Raw genomic sequence first — 12,876 nt, 5'->3', positions numbered from 1 at the left:
GTTTGAATATAGATCAGATTTTGATACCAGGTGTAAATGGGGTCTCTGTGTCTGTGCTGACAACATGTTTCTTCCATTATTCACCACAAGAGATGCGTATTTCAGTCCACAGTTCCAGTCACAGCATTAAAAAAATATATACAATATACAAAAATACAGTGTATATGTGTTGAAAATTGTATTGAAAATGTCACAGGCAGTGTACCGCACATGAAAAAAAGTGTGAATACTTGTTTATGTGACTGTGTCTGTGCAGGTTTTTGCAGAGAAGATGGGCTTAGAGACAGGCTGGAACTGTCACATCTCTTTGACTCCAAATGGAGACAGTCCCTGTGATGGCGCTCCATCCAGCCCCAGTCAGGGCTCCCTGCACGAAGACCTGAACCAAGGTACCAAACCTGTGTGTGAACAAACTCGGGTTAATATTAGTTTTGTGTCGCCCATTTACAGTGAGTTTGAAGGAAGGGAGCTTACCTCTGCAGCTTCCTCCTCATCTCTGATTGAGGCTACAAGCTACATTAGCTGCTAAGTAGAATACCAATGTGAGACAGTCCATGGTCGAGTCTCACAGTGTTATTGGAGTACAATGCTAAATCTGTGGAGGCTCTTTAAATCTAGTGCATATTAGCTTGTGATCGTGTCATTGCCCTGTTCATCAATTGAAGTATGAACAGAGGCTCGAGCAAGAGTTAAAAGCCAAAAAAGCTACATTTGTTCTTCAAATTCAGGTGGATGTTGACACTCATTCCTTAAATCTAACATTAACTTAATTAATTAAGTCTGAATCTGTGAAAACTTCTTCTAAAATGTGTGAGTTGTAGAGAGTATCTCAAACTTAACACAGCTGTCTTCATATGTGACTCAGATTCCCGGGATGAAGCAGAGGGTCCTCTGCTGCCAGAGGAGGAAGCCCACTCTGACCTGGCCAGCTTCCAGCCCACAGACAGCGATGTGCCCAGCTTTCTGGAGGACTGCAACAGAGTAACGATACCTTTATTAGAACCAGTGAAGCCACTGCTCGGTTCTCCCTACATTGGATTGAAATAGTGTAGTTAGTCTGAAAATATTAATTCCTTTTCTGTCTTTTTACTGTTCGTATTTTTTTGTCCCTGCTCTGTCCCAGGCCAAGCTACCTCGTGGTATCCACCAGGTTCGTCCTCATTTGAAGAACATTGATAATGTGCCTCTTTTGGTGCCACTCTTCACTGACTGCACCCCTGACAGTGAGTCTCCCCTTTGTGTTATGTGTGTTGTCTGCTGCTTGTTGAGGTGGATTCTAAAGAGGAAAGTCAGGGTAAACAACCAGCAAGGCCCATTTCATGGACAGAAATGATCATCTGATTTACTTTATCTGTCCTAGATATAGTCAGTGTTTGCTCTAGAGTAATATTGATACTTAGAGGATTTGTTTTTTTCACAGCCATGTGTGAGATGATGAAGATCATGCAGGAGAACAGGGAGGTCACATGCTGTCTGGGAAGCTCTGCCAATTTCCGCAACAGCCGTCTGTTTCTACAGAGTGATGTCAGGTATACACACATTACTAGATTACATCCCGAAACATTTTTTTCAATTAATTAATTGTTGGTATTGTGTTGATTTGTAATATTAATTGTTGATCTTGATTTTTATCTCCAAACATTAACTAAATTTGGACTCTTAACGTGTGTAAAAGGCTACTGAAAACCCAAACTCTCCCATAGACGACCAGTGCAGTGCAACATACTGATCAAGCAGAAACAGCTCTCCATATCAGGAGAATATAATCCTGATTGGTCCATATGTGAACTGTACATCTCCTCTTTGCATAGCATCGCTCTGGACCCTCTGTACCCGTCCCAGTGTTCATGGGAGACGTTTGGTTATGCCACTGGAGGAGGATTTAACGGAGAAGCTGAAGGTCTGTCTCCTCTGAGGCTCTCTGGACAGCTCAACACTCTGGGCTGTTCCGTCACCTTCCACCAGGGAGAGAGCGTCAGCATGGTCAAGCTCATAGAGCAGGTGAGTCAGACATAAGTCCTCACACACACTCGATAAGTCGGGGGGGTGTCACATTTCTGAATTAATCTCCCTTTGGCTGAATGTGTTCCAGGCACGACACACAACCTACGGCATCCGCAAGTGCTTCCTTTTCCTGCTGCAGTGTCAGCTCAGTCTGGTCATCATCCAGGTGAGAGCGGAGACGTCGTGTTTACACTTTTATCAGCATCTTACTTTTCCGTGATGGAGAGACATTCATGATATTGAATGGATGAATGAAGTGCACTGGTGTTTGTCTGCAGTTCTTAGCCTGTCTGGCTCAGCTTCCTCCTCCTATGAACACCACTGACATCCTCTGGCTGTCCTGCTTCAGCTGCCCACTGCTAAGGTACAGACACACACACTGACACACATTAAAACAGTCTGAAGCAGCGCTTTGGTTTGTGCATATTGAGCCATGCTAATGGTCTGTTTCTGTTGACAGTGTGTCACTTCTGGGGAAGCCACCAGACAGTTCAGTCATGACAGTCGCCACAGGGAAGAACCTAGATGCAATTCCAAGGAAGGTAAGATCGCATATCATTACCAGTGTGTTATACTGCTCATGCTGTATGGAGATATTGGAAACTTCTTCCAACCCTGTGAATCACAAAAACAACAACACACACTTGCTCTTTCAGTAATACAACAGTCAGTGTAAATTGCTGCTGATTAACAGGATTTAAATGAGTTCATCAGTAGAGAAGGAGTATTATTAATGACATTAGTTCATGTCACTGGAGCCTGGAAACAAATGTTAAAGTCTCACCCTCTCACCATGTTTTCTTCTTTGATCAGACCCAGAACTACTTCCTTGGCTGTTTCCTGTTGAAGTTTGGCCTGACAGTGTGTGCCTACCTGTTGGCCTTTGGGTTCACTCTGCAGGAGGTCTGCCTCAGAAGTAGCAACTTCACCTTAGCTGACAACAACACTGTCCCCAGCCTTCGTATACTCACAGCCAGGTAGGAGCTGCACTGCCTCTGATGGTGTCTCTGACATAAGGCCACCAGTTGTTCCGTTCATAGGCTTATGCATTTACAGTAATTTGAAGGTATCACGGTTCATTTTAGCAGGATATTGATGCTGAAAGTGACAGAATTATGTAATCCTCACTGATGGCAGGGAAAATGCAGATTATATTCATCTCTTTGCTGAATGGTTTTTGTGTGTGGCTGCAGCTCTTCAGATGACGCTCCTCAATGGTTCGGTGAGCTGGCAAACGGCCTGCTGCTGACTCAGAAGGTCATGGCAGGATTCCTCGCCTTACACACAGGTAGAATTCACTCACACACAGACAGATAAACACTGCTCTGACTCTGTCATTATCATTCTTCAAATCAATCCCTTTCTTCTGTCTCCTCCTGTCATTTTCTCAGTGGTGATCTCCCTCAGCTATGTCCACCGCTCTCAGCCTCTGTGGAGGAAGAGTCCCTTCAGCAATACCTGGTGGTGTCTCACTGTGCCTGTGGTGTAAGTATCATCTCCTTTGGATAATTGCTGTCTGGAGTTACACTCTGTTGGTCAGTTGTATCCTTCATAAATGTAGAATTCATCTGTACAAATGTCTCAGTTTCACATTTCACTCAGTTCATTCAAGGAGCTAAAGCCAGTTTTTAGCATCTTCCCACTGGTTACCAAACAGAAAATGTCTTTTTTAGAGGCTGCTTTAGATAAAAATGGTTATAGTTCACTGTCAGATTTCACCTGCTGATTGAATCACCGCAGCACAGCACGGATGTATCGTATAGCCAAATTGTATTTTAATTCTATTCCCCACAGTGACTGTGTTTACATTCTTTCATTCACTTTGTGATGGTGGGTTACAGCGTGCTTCTAAAACCAGAGTAATCCAAGTAGGCTCTCTTTCATCTTGTCCCATTACTAAAGAGGAGGCTGCTGCCATTCAGCAGCTTTTTCAGTCACACACATGCCATGGCTGTGGTGATCAGGAGGTTTGCACTGAAGATGTGTGTTACTGAAAAGGAGAACTTTTTTAGCTTGCTTCACATTCTGTTTCTGTCAACGGTGTCTGCTGGCATCTTGTGGTCTCCACGTGGTGTCTCTTCAGCCCTTGAGCCACACTCACAAGCCCCACAGCTACCCTGAATGCTCTTAACGCAACTTAAACCACCAAAAACCCTTCACTCAGCTCAACTTTTTCTGCAACTCACTGCAGTATCATGTCAACACACTGTGTTTGTCAGACAAATATATGCAAGTTGACATTGCCTCTAGATGACTGTAACACAAACTGCATAATTCTATTGATTACCTCCCAGTTGTCAAAGCAGAGGATATAATGACTGTCACTATGAAATGTCCCAGAGTTATAAAATCCTGTCTCATGGAGTTGGATGACAGCCCACCGCTCGTGGTCTGCCGCGGAGGAAGGACTACCAGGATGGGTCAAAAGCGGAGATGAAATTTCACCAAGCATGGCGTGTGTGTGCATGTTCTATGTGGTGTGACAATAAAGGCTTCTTCTTCTTATTGTCTCTCTCTCTTCCTCTCCTCCAGTCTGCTCAGCCAGGTTGTTCAGGCCACAGTGGATTACCAGTTATGGCGTCACCAGGGCAGCCTGCTCACCTTTAACTTGCGTGACATACCTCTGCTATCCTGGCTGCTGGTGTCTCTGTCCCCACTGCTGGTGGTAGTGGTCAACGAAGTGGTGAAGCTACACGAGATACGGTATGAAACTGGACAGAAGTGACAAAAAAAGCAGTTTTAGATTGATGAATCGTGACAGAAAAGAATAAAAGAGAAATATTGCAACTCAGTGACTTGGACTCGAGGGAGATTCTTGAGCAACAGATGGCAGAAAGAAGCTGGAAAAGCATCACATCACAGATTTGTCTTGTAGGAGAAGCAGCAGGGACCAGTTTGGAATATTGAGGATTATTTCATGATCAGAGCAGTCTTTGATTTTCTCTCATGCAGAACATGGATGTGTTAAGATGGAAAAATGCAGCTCTGATTTGATCTTTTCTGTCCCCTTCAGGGTGCGAGTTCGCTACCAGAAGAGGCAGAAGCTGCAGTTTGAAACAAAGCTGGGGATGAACTCTCCGTTCTGATGCGTTCCCTCTGAGGATGTTTGTGTCATGGCAGCACTGGGAACCAATCAGTCAGTTCTGGAAAGCAAAGGAAGGGCAGAGTGCAAACACTGTAGAACCCTCCGTTAACACTTCAGCCCAACAGCACTGCAACCATCAAGTGGAGCAGATATCAACCAAACGTCACGGTGGGGCTTCATGACTTCAGTTTTTAAAATCCCGTGTCTGTTTTCTTAAAACATTTGATAATCTGTCGGTTATCCAGAGGGCAGGAAAAGAAAAATTCCAAAGCATTGATTTCCTTTGAATAGAAATGAGCCAAAAATAGGCAACTATTTATTGTCTGGTTTTAGCTTAAAAGGCATGAGGAATGTTTTGTGAAGAGGTTTGTGTTTTCTCACGATCACTTCTGTTCTCCGTCTGAGAGACTTGTGCATGGCCGCTCTCATCTCCAGGAATACCCCGGGTCCCAAACAATCAACTACAAGCTGCTTCACTTTCAAAGGGTGTTTCTGTGAACTTCATTTCAATGTCATTGAGGAAACTCTTTGAATTGTGTCGTATCATTACACCAGTCCAGCCTTCATTCAGGTTAACATGATTCAGTGTATCTTCATTAAAAATAAAAACACATAGAAAAGAACAGGTACTCTCTAACTATGGAGTCCCAAGTGTTCCAGTATTAGATAAATAAAAAAAGTCATTATAAAATATAGTGAATAAATTAATAAATGAATTATTAAGTCTGTTTTTCTCTCATAATGGCATTTTCCCTAACACTTACATTCGTAATAATGCCACATTTAATCACAGTGGTGTTGTCACTGCCCTCTCGCCTTTCAGCCAGTCACATGGCCCTCTGCCTCTATAGCTAGCAAGCTCAACAACTCCTACCAGATTTAGCCAGTTAGCTGCTGTTAGCTAGAGTAACAAAAGATTTAAAATCTAAATAATTCGCAGTCAGCTATTTAGCTGTATATACAGCCAGATCACAGACACAGAAGGTGATCTTGCTACCTACTTACCTAGCTTGCTAACTGGCAGCTTAGCAAAGTACAGTGTTAACGGCTGCAGCTAGCATTAGCTTGTTGAGTTACCTCATTTCTTTATGGTCACTCAAATCAACAGCAGATAGCTAACATCACTCACACTGTCTCTCAGCTTTTAATGATGACTAATGATTCGAAGCTCATAAATCAGCCTACCTAGCTAGCCGGCTAGGAAGGTAGCACTAGCAGCTTTATTAAGGCTTCAGGGCTAAAAAGGGTTAGTTTCCTCTGTGTACAGTGTTTATTTACAGCTGCAGCTTCTAGTTGGTTGATTCAGAATTTGTCATCACCATTGCTCCGGCTAACAGGAGCTAACTGGCTAAATTTGGTAGCAGCTATTGAGCTTGCTAGCTTAAGAGAGGCAAGGGGTACATGACAGGTGAGAGGCCGGTGCCAACACCACTGTCCTGAAAAGTGACATCATGAAGTAAAAATGTTATTGGGGAAGAATACATGGAAGCAGACTTTCCAGTAATATATTTTTAGCAATAATAAAAATAGTGTCCTTTGAAAACAATGAAATAATCAGTTGGATTTTTTTTATTATTTCACAAATTGTTGGTTCATTTCTATATTTTACATAATGTGCTTCTTAATGTATTTTTATGTGTTTAATATTGACAACTTTGGGGCTCCATATGTAACAAGGTATTTGGTCATTGCTCAACATCTACAGGATAGTGGAACACTACCTCGGGAAAAATGTGACGGAGACGCTTTTCTGAGCTTTCTCTCTGAACCGTTCTGTTGTTCAGCCTCTGAGCCACATATTAATCTTCACTGTGGTAACCTGCAAGTCAAAGTTCTCTATTATTGTAACGGGTCTGACTGTTGTAACACAGTAAGGAATGAAGATTAAGGATTGAATGGGATCGGCCACGTTTTATAAAACACATATCCATTTTTAGACATACACTGTATACACATTGATCTAACTGAAGAATGTGCCAGCATGCTACTTTGAACCCTTTGAATCTTAGCAGGTCCCTCTGTAATTGATGGATTTACTGAATATATAATGATGTTTCTTCTGGTATGCTGACATACCAGAGTCTTCTGAAAGGTGCTTCATATCATTCTATTGCCTTCCTCCTCGTGCTGTCTGCCTGTTTCAGCTCTCAACACCTCAACAGACAGGAGCTCAGGATACTGTTTGGTTTCAAGAGTTAATAGTTGAGTAGATTTCAATCTTCAAATTTGTCAGGATTACCCCAGATTTCATATTTGATCTGTTGAACAGCATATTCCAGAGATCATCTTGAAGTGCTCCCGTTAATCTGTTGTGTTCTGGCCTTTTAATTTGTACACTTCATGTGCAGCATTAGCAGCAGACGTCTGTACTACTGACGGTGTTTTTCAGTCAAACCAGCTTTCTGTGTGGTGCTGTCGTTATTTCAGATGGACAGGATTTAATATTGCCACTGAATACAAGCTGGATGGTGGTATTTACTGGTAATGCGTTACTTCAGAAGTGGATTCATGCATTCATGTCTTCACGTGAATATGGAACACTGAAAGTCATTCTTCTGGACGAAGTGTCAGGGCCCCAAGACATCGGTTTCTCATTTTATTTTCTATAAAATGTATTATATCCCTACATTTTTTAAACATTTTTTAAGTTTTCTTTATGTGGAAATGAAGTCACATTTACATATTACATGCCACGTATTTCCAGTTTTAAATTCTTTTCCTCTTTCCTCTGAAAGAAATAGTTGTAATAGAGGATTTTGTCCTTATCGCCCACCAGCATTCTAAACAAATTTACAGACAGCAACAAACTGATCGACGCAGTGGAAGTGGGGCTTTTGGGGACTGTGAATTTCTGGTGGTAGCACAGCCTCGGTTCTTGTTTACTTTCAGTCTTAATCTAAAGATGGCATCAAAAATGGCATCTGGGGTTTAACCTCAGGGCTGCAGCCACCATCGAGGGCACTGAGGTCATGGTCTCATTTTTCAGGAAATATGGAGGTTTATTTTCCAGGCTGATTCCAGACTCGGTATATTTAGATGTCTCTGCTTTCAGACCAGCAATAACTAAATGAAGAAATGACTGAACACTTCCCCTGCAGATGTTTTATTTATTTTTTTTTTCAGGTCCTGTGGAGCTTTTAAAACCAAATGTAAATGCTCTTTGCAACATGTATTTTGTAGACGAGTGCACGTTAACAATTAAAAGAATAGGTAAAGCAGGAGAAATGTAACTAATTTTATGGACTTGGACCCTTGACCTCAGTATCTTTGCTGTCCTGGCTGCAGCCCTGTTTCACCTGTACTCGCTTTTATACTGTATGCGTGCCTGTTTTAGTTCCCAGCTGCAAATGCTCTTTTTAAGTTCCACATTTAAAATGGGGATGTGTGCGATCACTTTCTGGACGGACAGAACAGTCAGCATGAAACTACTGACGGCGGTTTGGAGACAAACATTACAATGCACGAAGACAGTTGGGATATTATTTTTTAGTTGGCCCTGTTTTATACTCCACTGTTTTATGGTTTCATGTTTTCATGACAAACATATGGACTATGCTGCATGAATAAGATCCAGTGAATGCTCTGTCTTGTTCAATGTACATGTTATCTATAGTTAAACACAACTCAAAGGACTCAATCAAGCACGGACGTCATACTGTACATTACCAGGCCTCTGGTACGATGTGCAGAGACTGCACGTGCTGCTCATTTTGATGACATTATCACACACATGCTAGCAGCTGACGCCTCTGCCAGGTGATTTGTCGGGAGGGAATGGGGGTTGATGGACTATGATATAGTTGTTCACAAGATACATAAATGTATATTTTGTATTTTTTAAAGCGTCAATGTTCTGGCCTTTTGACAAATTTGTTTGTGTATTGATTATGTCATGTTAATAAATATGCTTTTATTTATGAGATTGTGTTAAAATATTGTTTCATGCAAACATTCAGGATGCCTTCATGCAGTTCACAGTTGTACTTTGAGTATGTTGATTTTGTTCTCCCTCAATTAGTGGATGATCTTTAAGTTATGTTTTGCTTTTTCAGTGACATACTTTTAAAGACACACTCCTTTGGGTGATCTATCAGTCCTCTGTACTCTTCTGTAAAAACAGTCTCTAATGCCGCATTTTTTTGTAGAGACAGCTTCTTCTTTTAATCTGTCTTGTGAGCCCTCCAGCCTTATGGAATATAATTCTAAATTGCTGGAGTACCCCTTTGATGCAGCGCTAAACGTTTGCACGTAGAAAACGTAACTATTCACGCTGTGTTGTATTCATTGGTAAAATGGTTTGGCATTTATTATGTAGGACTAATGCAGTTGTGATCCCTAGAATTTATTTGCAAATCTTATAGAAGCCGTACATATTTCGACGAATTTCTCTTTCTTTTTGGGTGTGCATAAACCTGTCGCATCCGGCGTCTCCCCGGGTAGTTCAGGTCCCACTCACGATGTACTGAGGAAGTTGCCAACAGAGCGCCTGGCACAACTGTCAAGGTAGAGAGAATAGAGAAAAAAATATTCCGGTTGACCTTTCAAAGTAAATGTAGTTGCGGTCACGTTTCTGCTTCACAAATGTCAGCGCGTGAATTATTTAGAGAGGACTCTATTCAGTGGCAGTTTAGTAAGAAAACTGATCAGTGGCAATAGCCACGTTGCTGTTTCTCATTGTTATTAATCTTATACGCATGTTTTAACTTTAAATGTAAGACTAGCTTCCGGTGTTCTTCGGACGTTCTCTGGTGAACTTGACAGCTGAAGCAGACAGGGTCGATCCGAAAGAGAGCGAGGGTTTGTGTGTAAGTGTCATACATCATTACATGAATTTACTGTTCATTGTAAATGACGTTAGACCTTAAAAACATTCAGAGTCTGCATTGTCGGGGAATGTGTGCGTGCTAAGGACCTTTGGTTACCTGTTCCTAAATATTTGACTTGCTTGCATGTGACAACCCGCTCCTAGCTAATGTTAGCTTGGCTAGCTCAGAGGAGAAAGTGTGTTTGCGGTCGTTTTGACAGCTCGACAGAAATAGAAAAGACATTCTGGTCAGGTGGAGGTTATACCGGCTGGCGGATTTGTGTTGACAACATAATTGGCCCACAAAAATATGGATGAGAGAGAAGAAACAGCCAAGGTTATCCGGCGAGTTGCGTCGATGTCTCATTGGTTTCGAGAGACGTGACGCCGAACTCCATTTAAAAATCTCAACATTTAACGATGTTTTCCATAATCTCTAATATGGCTTATTGCCGTAACTGTACTGTTAGTAAGAAAACCTGTTTCATTTCGGTTCGGCTGAACCGCTATACATCAATTATCCAGCTATTACCAAAACACAACGTGTTGGCGGCGGTACCAAGCAGCAGAAGCACTTATGACACTTGTAACGTGACTATTTTACTGACACAAGGTGCTTTTTGACGGATCTGCAAAAGGCCGAAATCATCTAAACACCTTACCAATTTGAGAAAAGTCTTACGTTATGTTACCAGATACTTGTACGTCTTTCAATAAGAAACACCACGCTAAATTGCCCTTTTTTCAAGTGAGGATCGCCTCAGAAAAAATCGCAGCATAACCGGACTGCAGCCTACACGCAGTATGCAGACAGCATCCGATTTTGCAAAAGTCAAGAAAGTGATCAAGTCCTCATACACTCACGTTTGAAGGTAGACCTGTATGCAGGGCTGCATTAAGTAAGTCTTCACACACACTGACATCAAAGTACACTGTGACTGATCAGCTGCTGTCATGAAGTGACTTGAAATACTGAAACTTTCTTCCCCCTCTACTTGTGTGTCAGTAGTCTTGAACTTGGATGTAAACAAAAAACAGAGCCGGGACTGGAGAAGATTTGTGTCATATTGTCACGATTCTTCCGAGATGGACGTTGGAGTGTCCAAGTCCCATGTGTTTCTCAACTACAGCTCCAGAGCCCTCTTCTCCCAGTGAGACACGCATCTGCATGGTGGTGCCGTGTGCTCCTCGGCCCGCGTGGTGGCCCCAATACTCTTCACTGTTGGCTTACCTCCAGTGCATTCTGTTTCTGTGTGTGAGTTTTAGCTTTAGCACGCTGACGTTAAAAGAACAAATAAATATTTGATTAATAGAATGGCTGGAGGTCGCCCAAATACAGTAAATGGTATTCAGTGTGCGCAGCAGCTTTCAGTGCATTGCGTCTGGCGGTCAGGGTCAAGGCTGCTGCAGTTTGGCCTGGTGCATTTATACGAAGCGACGTGCTGTGTGTGTGTGTACTCTATATACACTAAATGTTTAATCATTTAGGGGACTCTATTGTGTGCGTATGACTGCTTCTGCACGTTATTGCGGGCTAATGGTTTTGGCAAGTGATGTAGTCTTAGATAGTGAAAGGCTACATCGTAAGAATCTCCTGCAGTGGTTCTCAAAGTGGGGTCTTGGAACCTCCAGGGGTACTTAGAGGACCCTCAAGGAGGTCCATAACGTGTTCACACAGATAACGAAGCAAATTTTGACCTTGCATTACTCGTGCAAGTTTGACCATGGCATCATTTGTCCTTACTGATGGTTTGCCCCAAACGAGGGATGAGCCAAAAAGTCGTATCACAGCCAATCTTCAATCTTTTTTCTCAGTTTTGAAATGCCCTGTAGACTATAGCCAGGCTCTATGATGCTCTTTCAGCTACTTCCCTCCAGTCCCTCCTTTTCCCCTCTCCTCTCTGTATGCTCATGAAGGAAAGTACATGTCCCCTCCAGTCAGCATGGACAGAGAGACTAATTACAGTACATCACAGCACCGGACAGTGGAGGTCAGCACCTCCGCTGCTCGCTGCTGCAGACAGGTTGAAATCCACTTTTTAGTCCCAAAAAAAGAAACCCTGAGCTCTCCCCCCACCGGTAAATGGCTCAGGATCAGAGCAGGATCCGGTGTGAGTGTGCAAAGCCCTAGTTGAATATTTTCAATGTATTTCCATTGACTTTATTTGTAATCACACGACGCAAAATGATCTCTTTGCTTGCTTTCTGTGTGAGCACGTTCCAGTTCACTTTAATTGATACGATCTCAGTTATAGAATCAATACTGTGACAGTGAGCGTCACTCTCACCAACCACCATGCAGCTGAGAACACAGCCTCACCACACGGTCCATTTAGTAGCTGCTGTGTGTATTTCAGTCATATCACATGGTCTTCATCAGCAGATGGAGGGACAGAGGCGTTAAGTCCTGAAACTGCTTGGAAAAAACATTTAACATTTACAGTTTCATAAGAACTGGGCAAACGATGAAGATCATGTGATATGATTGAAAGACACAGAACAAGGGACTGTTGGGTGAAGTTGTCTCTCAGATGCTTTCAAGGTCAAGAATGAACTTTCAACTTTATAATCTAGATTGACAAAAAAAACAAAAAACTCAAGGTGTTTGAGAAGTTTTTTTGGTCAAACTATTGTTACCAAGGTGAAGAATGGAGACTTTATTGTCAACTATCATCCACCTTCTGCTGTAACCAAGACAATTACCCAAATCAATACTACGAAATATGTCTCATATATGTCAGTGGGACAGAATCTTATCATTCGAGGTCTAAATTTCGAAGTGGTCCGGGAAATGACGATGTTTGAGAACACCTGAGCTGTTCTGAATTCAGGCTGGCTTACGCTTTGTGCTGCATGACTGTACAGTTGCCCATCAAGCCGAGAAAATGCCGAGGATTGTACGTGACACCGGCTCATCCATCCTGACTGCGGCGAGGATCATTGTCACATTTTGCTAAAGCGATGATGTGTGAGTGTTGTGGTG

At 42.4% G+C, this 12,876-nt stretch overlaps 2 protein-coding genes across 8 annotated transcripts in view; both read left to right on the top strand.

The window, feature by feature from the left end:
* The window catches only part of tmem94 (transmembrane protein 94), a 29,715-nt gene extending 20,706 nt beyond the window's left edge, over positions 1–9,009 (top strand). For all 3 annotated transcript variants that reach the window (XM_070990084.1, XM_070990086.1, XM_070990085.1), the window contains 13 exons: positions 257–389; positions 866–981; positions 1,124–1,223; positions 1,421–1,529; positions 1,812–2,001; positions 2,093–2,170; positions 2,283–2,368; positions 2,465–2,546; positions 2,818–2,981; positions 3,198–3,292; positions 3,396–3,489; positions 4,537–4,707; positions 5,018–9,009. In XM_070990084.1, the coding sequence (XP_070846185.1) occupies positions 257–389; positions 866–981; positions 1,124–1,223; positions 1,421–1,529; positions 1,812–2,001; positions 2,093–2,170; positions 2,283–2,368; positions 2,465–2,546; positions 2,818–2,981; positions 3,198–3,292; positions 3,396–3,489; positions 4,537–4,707; positions 5,018–5,090 (1,491 nt within the window). In that variant the 3' untranslated portion in view covers positions 5,091–9,009. The remainder of the gene's footprint in view (positions 1–256; positions 390–865; positions 982–1,123; positions 1,224–1,420; positions 1,530–1,811; positions 2,002–2,092; positions 2,171–2,282; positions 2,369–2,464; positions 2,547–2,817; positions 2,982–3,197; positions 3,293–3,395; positions 3,490–4,536; positions 4,708–5,017) is intronic.
* Positions 9,010–9,829: 820 nt separating this feature from the next.
* The window catches only part of tdrkh (tudor and KH domain containing), a 161,062-nt gene continuing 158,015 nt past the window's right edge, over positions 9,830–12,876 (top strand). For 2 of the 5 annotated variants that reach the window (XM_070990750.1, XM_070990749.1), the window contains exons 1-2: positions 10,767–10,792; positions 10,903–11,044. In XM_070990750.1, the coding sequence (XP_070846851.1) occupies positions 10,980–11,044 (65 nt within the window). In that variant the 5' untranslated portion in view covers positions 10,767–10,792; positions 10,903–10,979. Of the gene's footprint in view, positions 9,895–10,642; positions 10,793–10,899; positions 11,045–12,876 lie in introns of those variants that run through there. The other 3 variants (XM_070990748.1, XM_070990747.1, XM_070990752.1) reach the window with 3 other exon arrangements.

The sequence above is a fragment of the Chaetodon trifascialis genome, chromosome 21 (assembly GCF_039877785.1).
Source record: "Chaetodon trifascialis isolate fChaTrf1 chromosome 21, fChaTrf1.hap1, whole genome shotgun sequence".
In the NCBI taxonomy this organism is placed as follows: Eukaryota; Metazoa; Chordata; class Actinopteri; order Chaetodontiformes; family Chaetodontidae; genus Chaetodon; species Chaetodon trifascialis.
The sequence above is the reverse complement of the archived record's forward strand: the minus strand, read 5'-3'. Positions and strand labels throughout refer to the sequence as shown.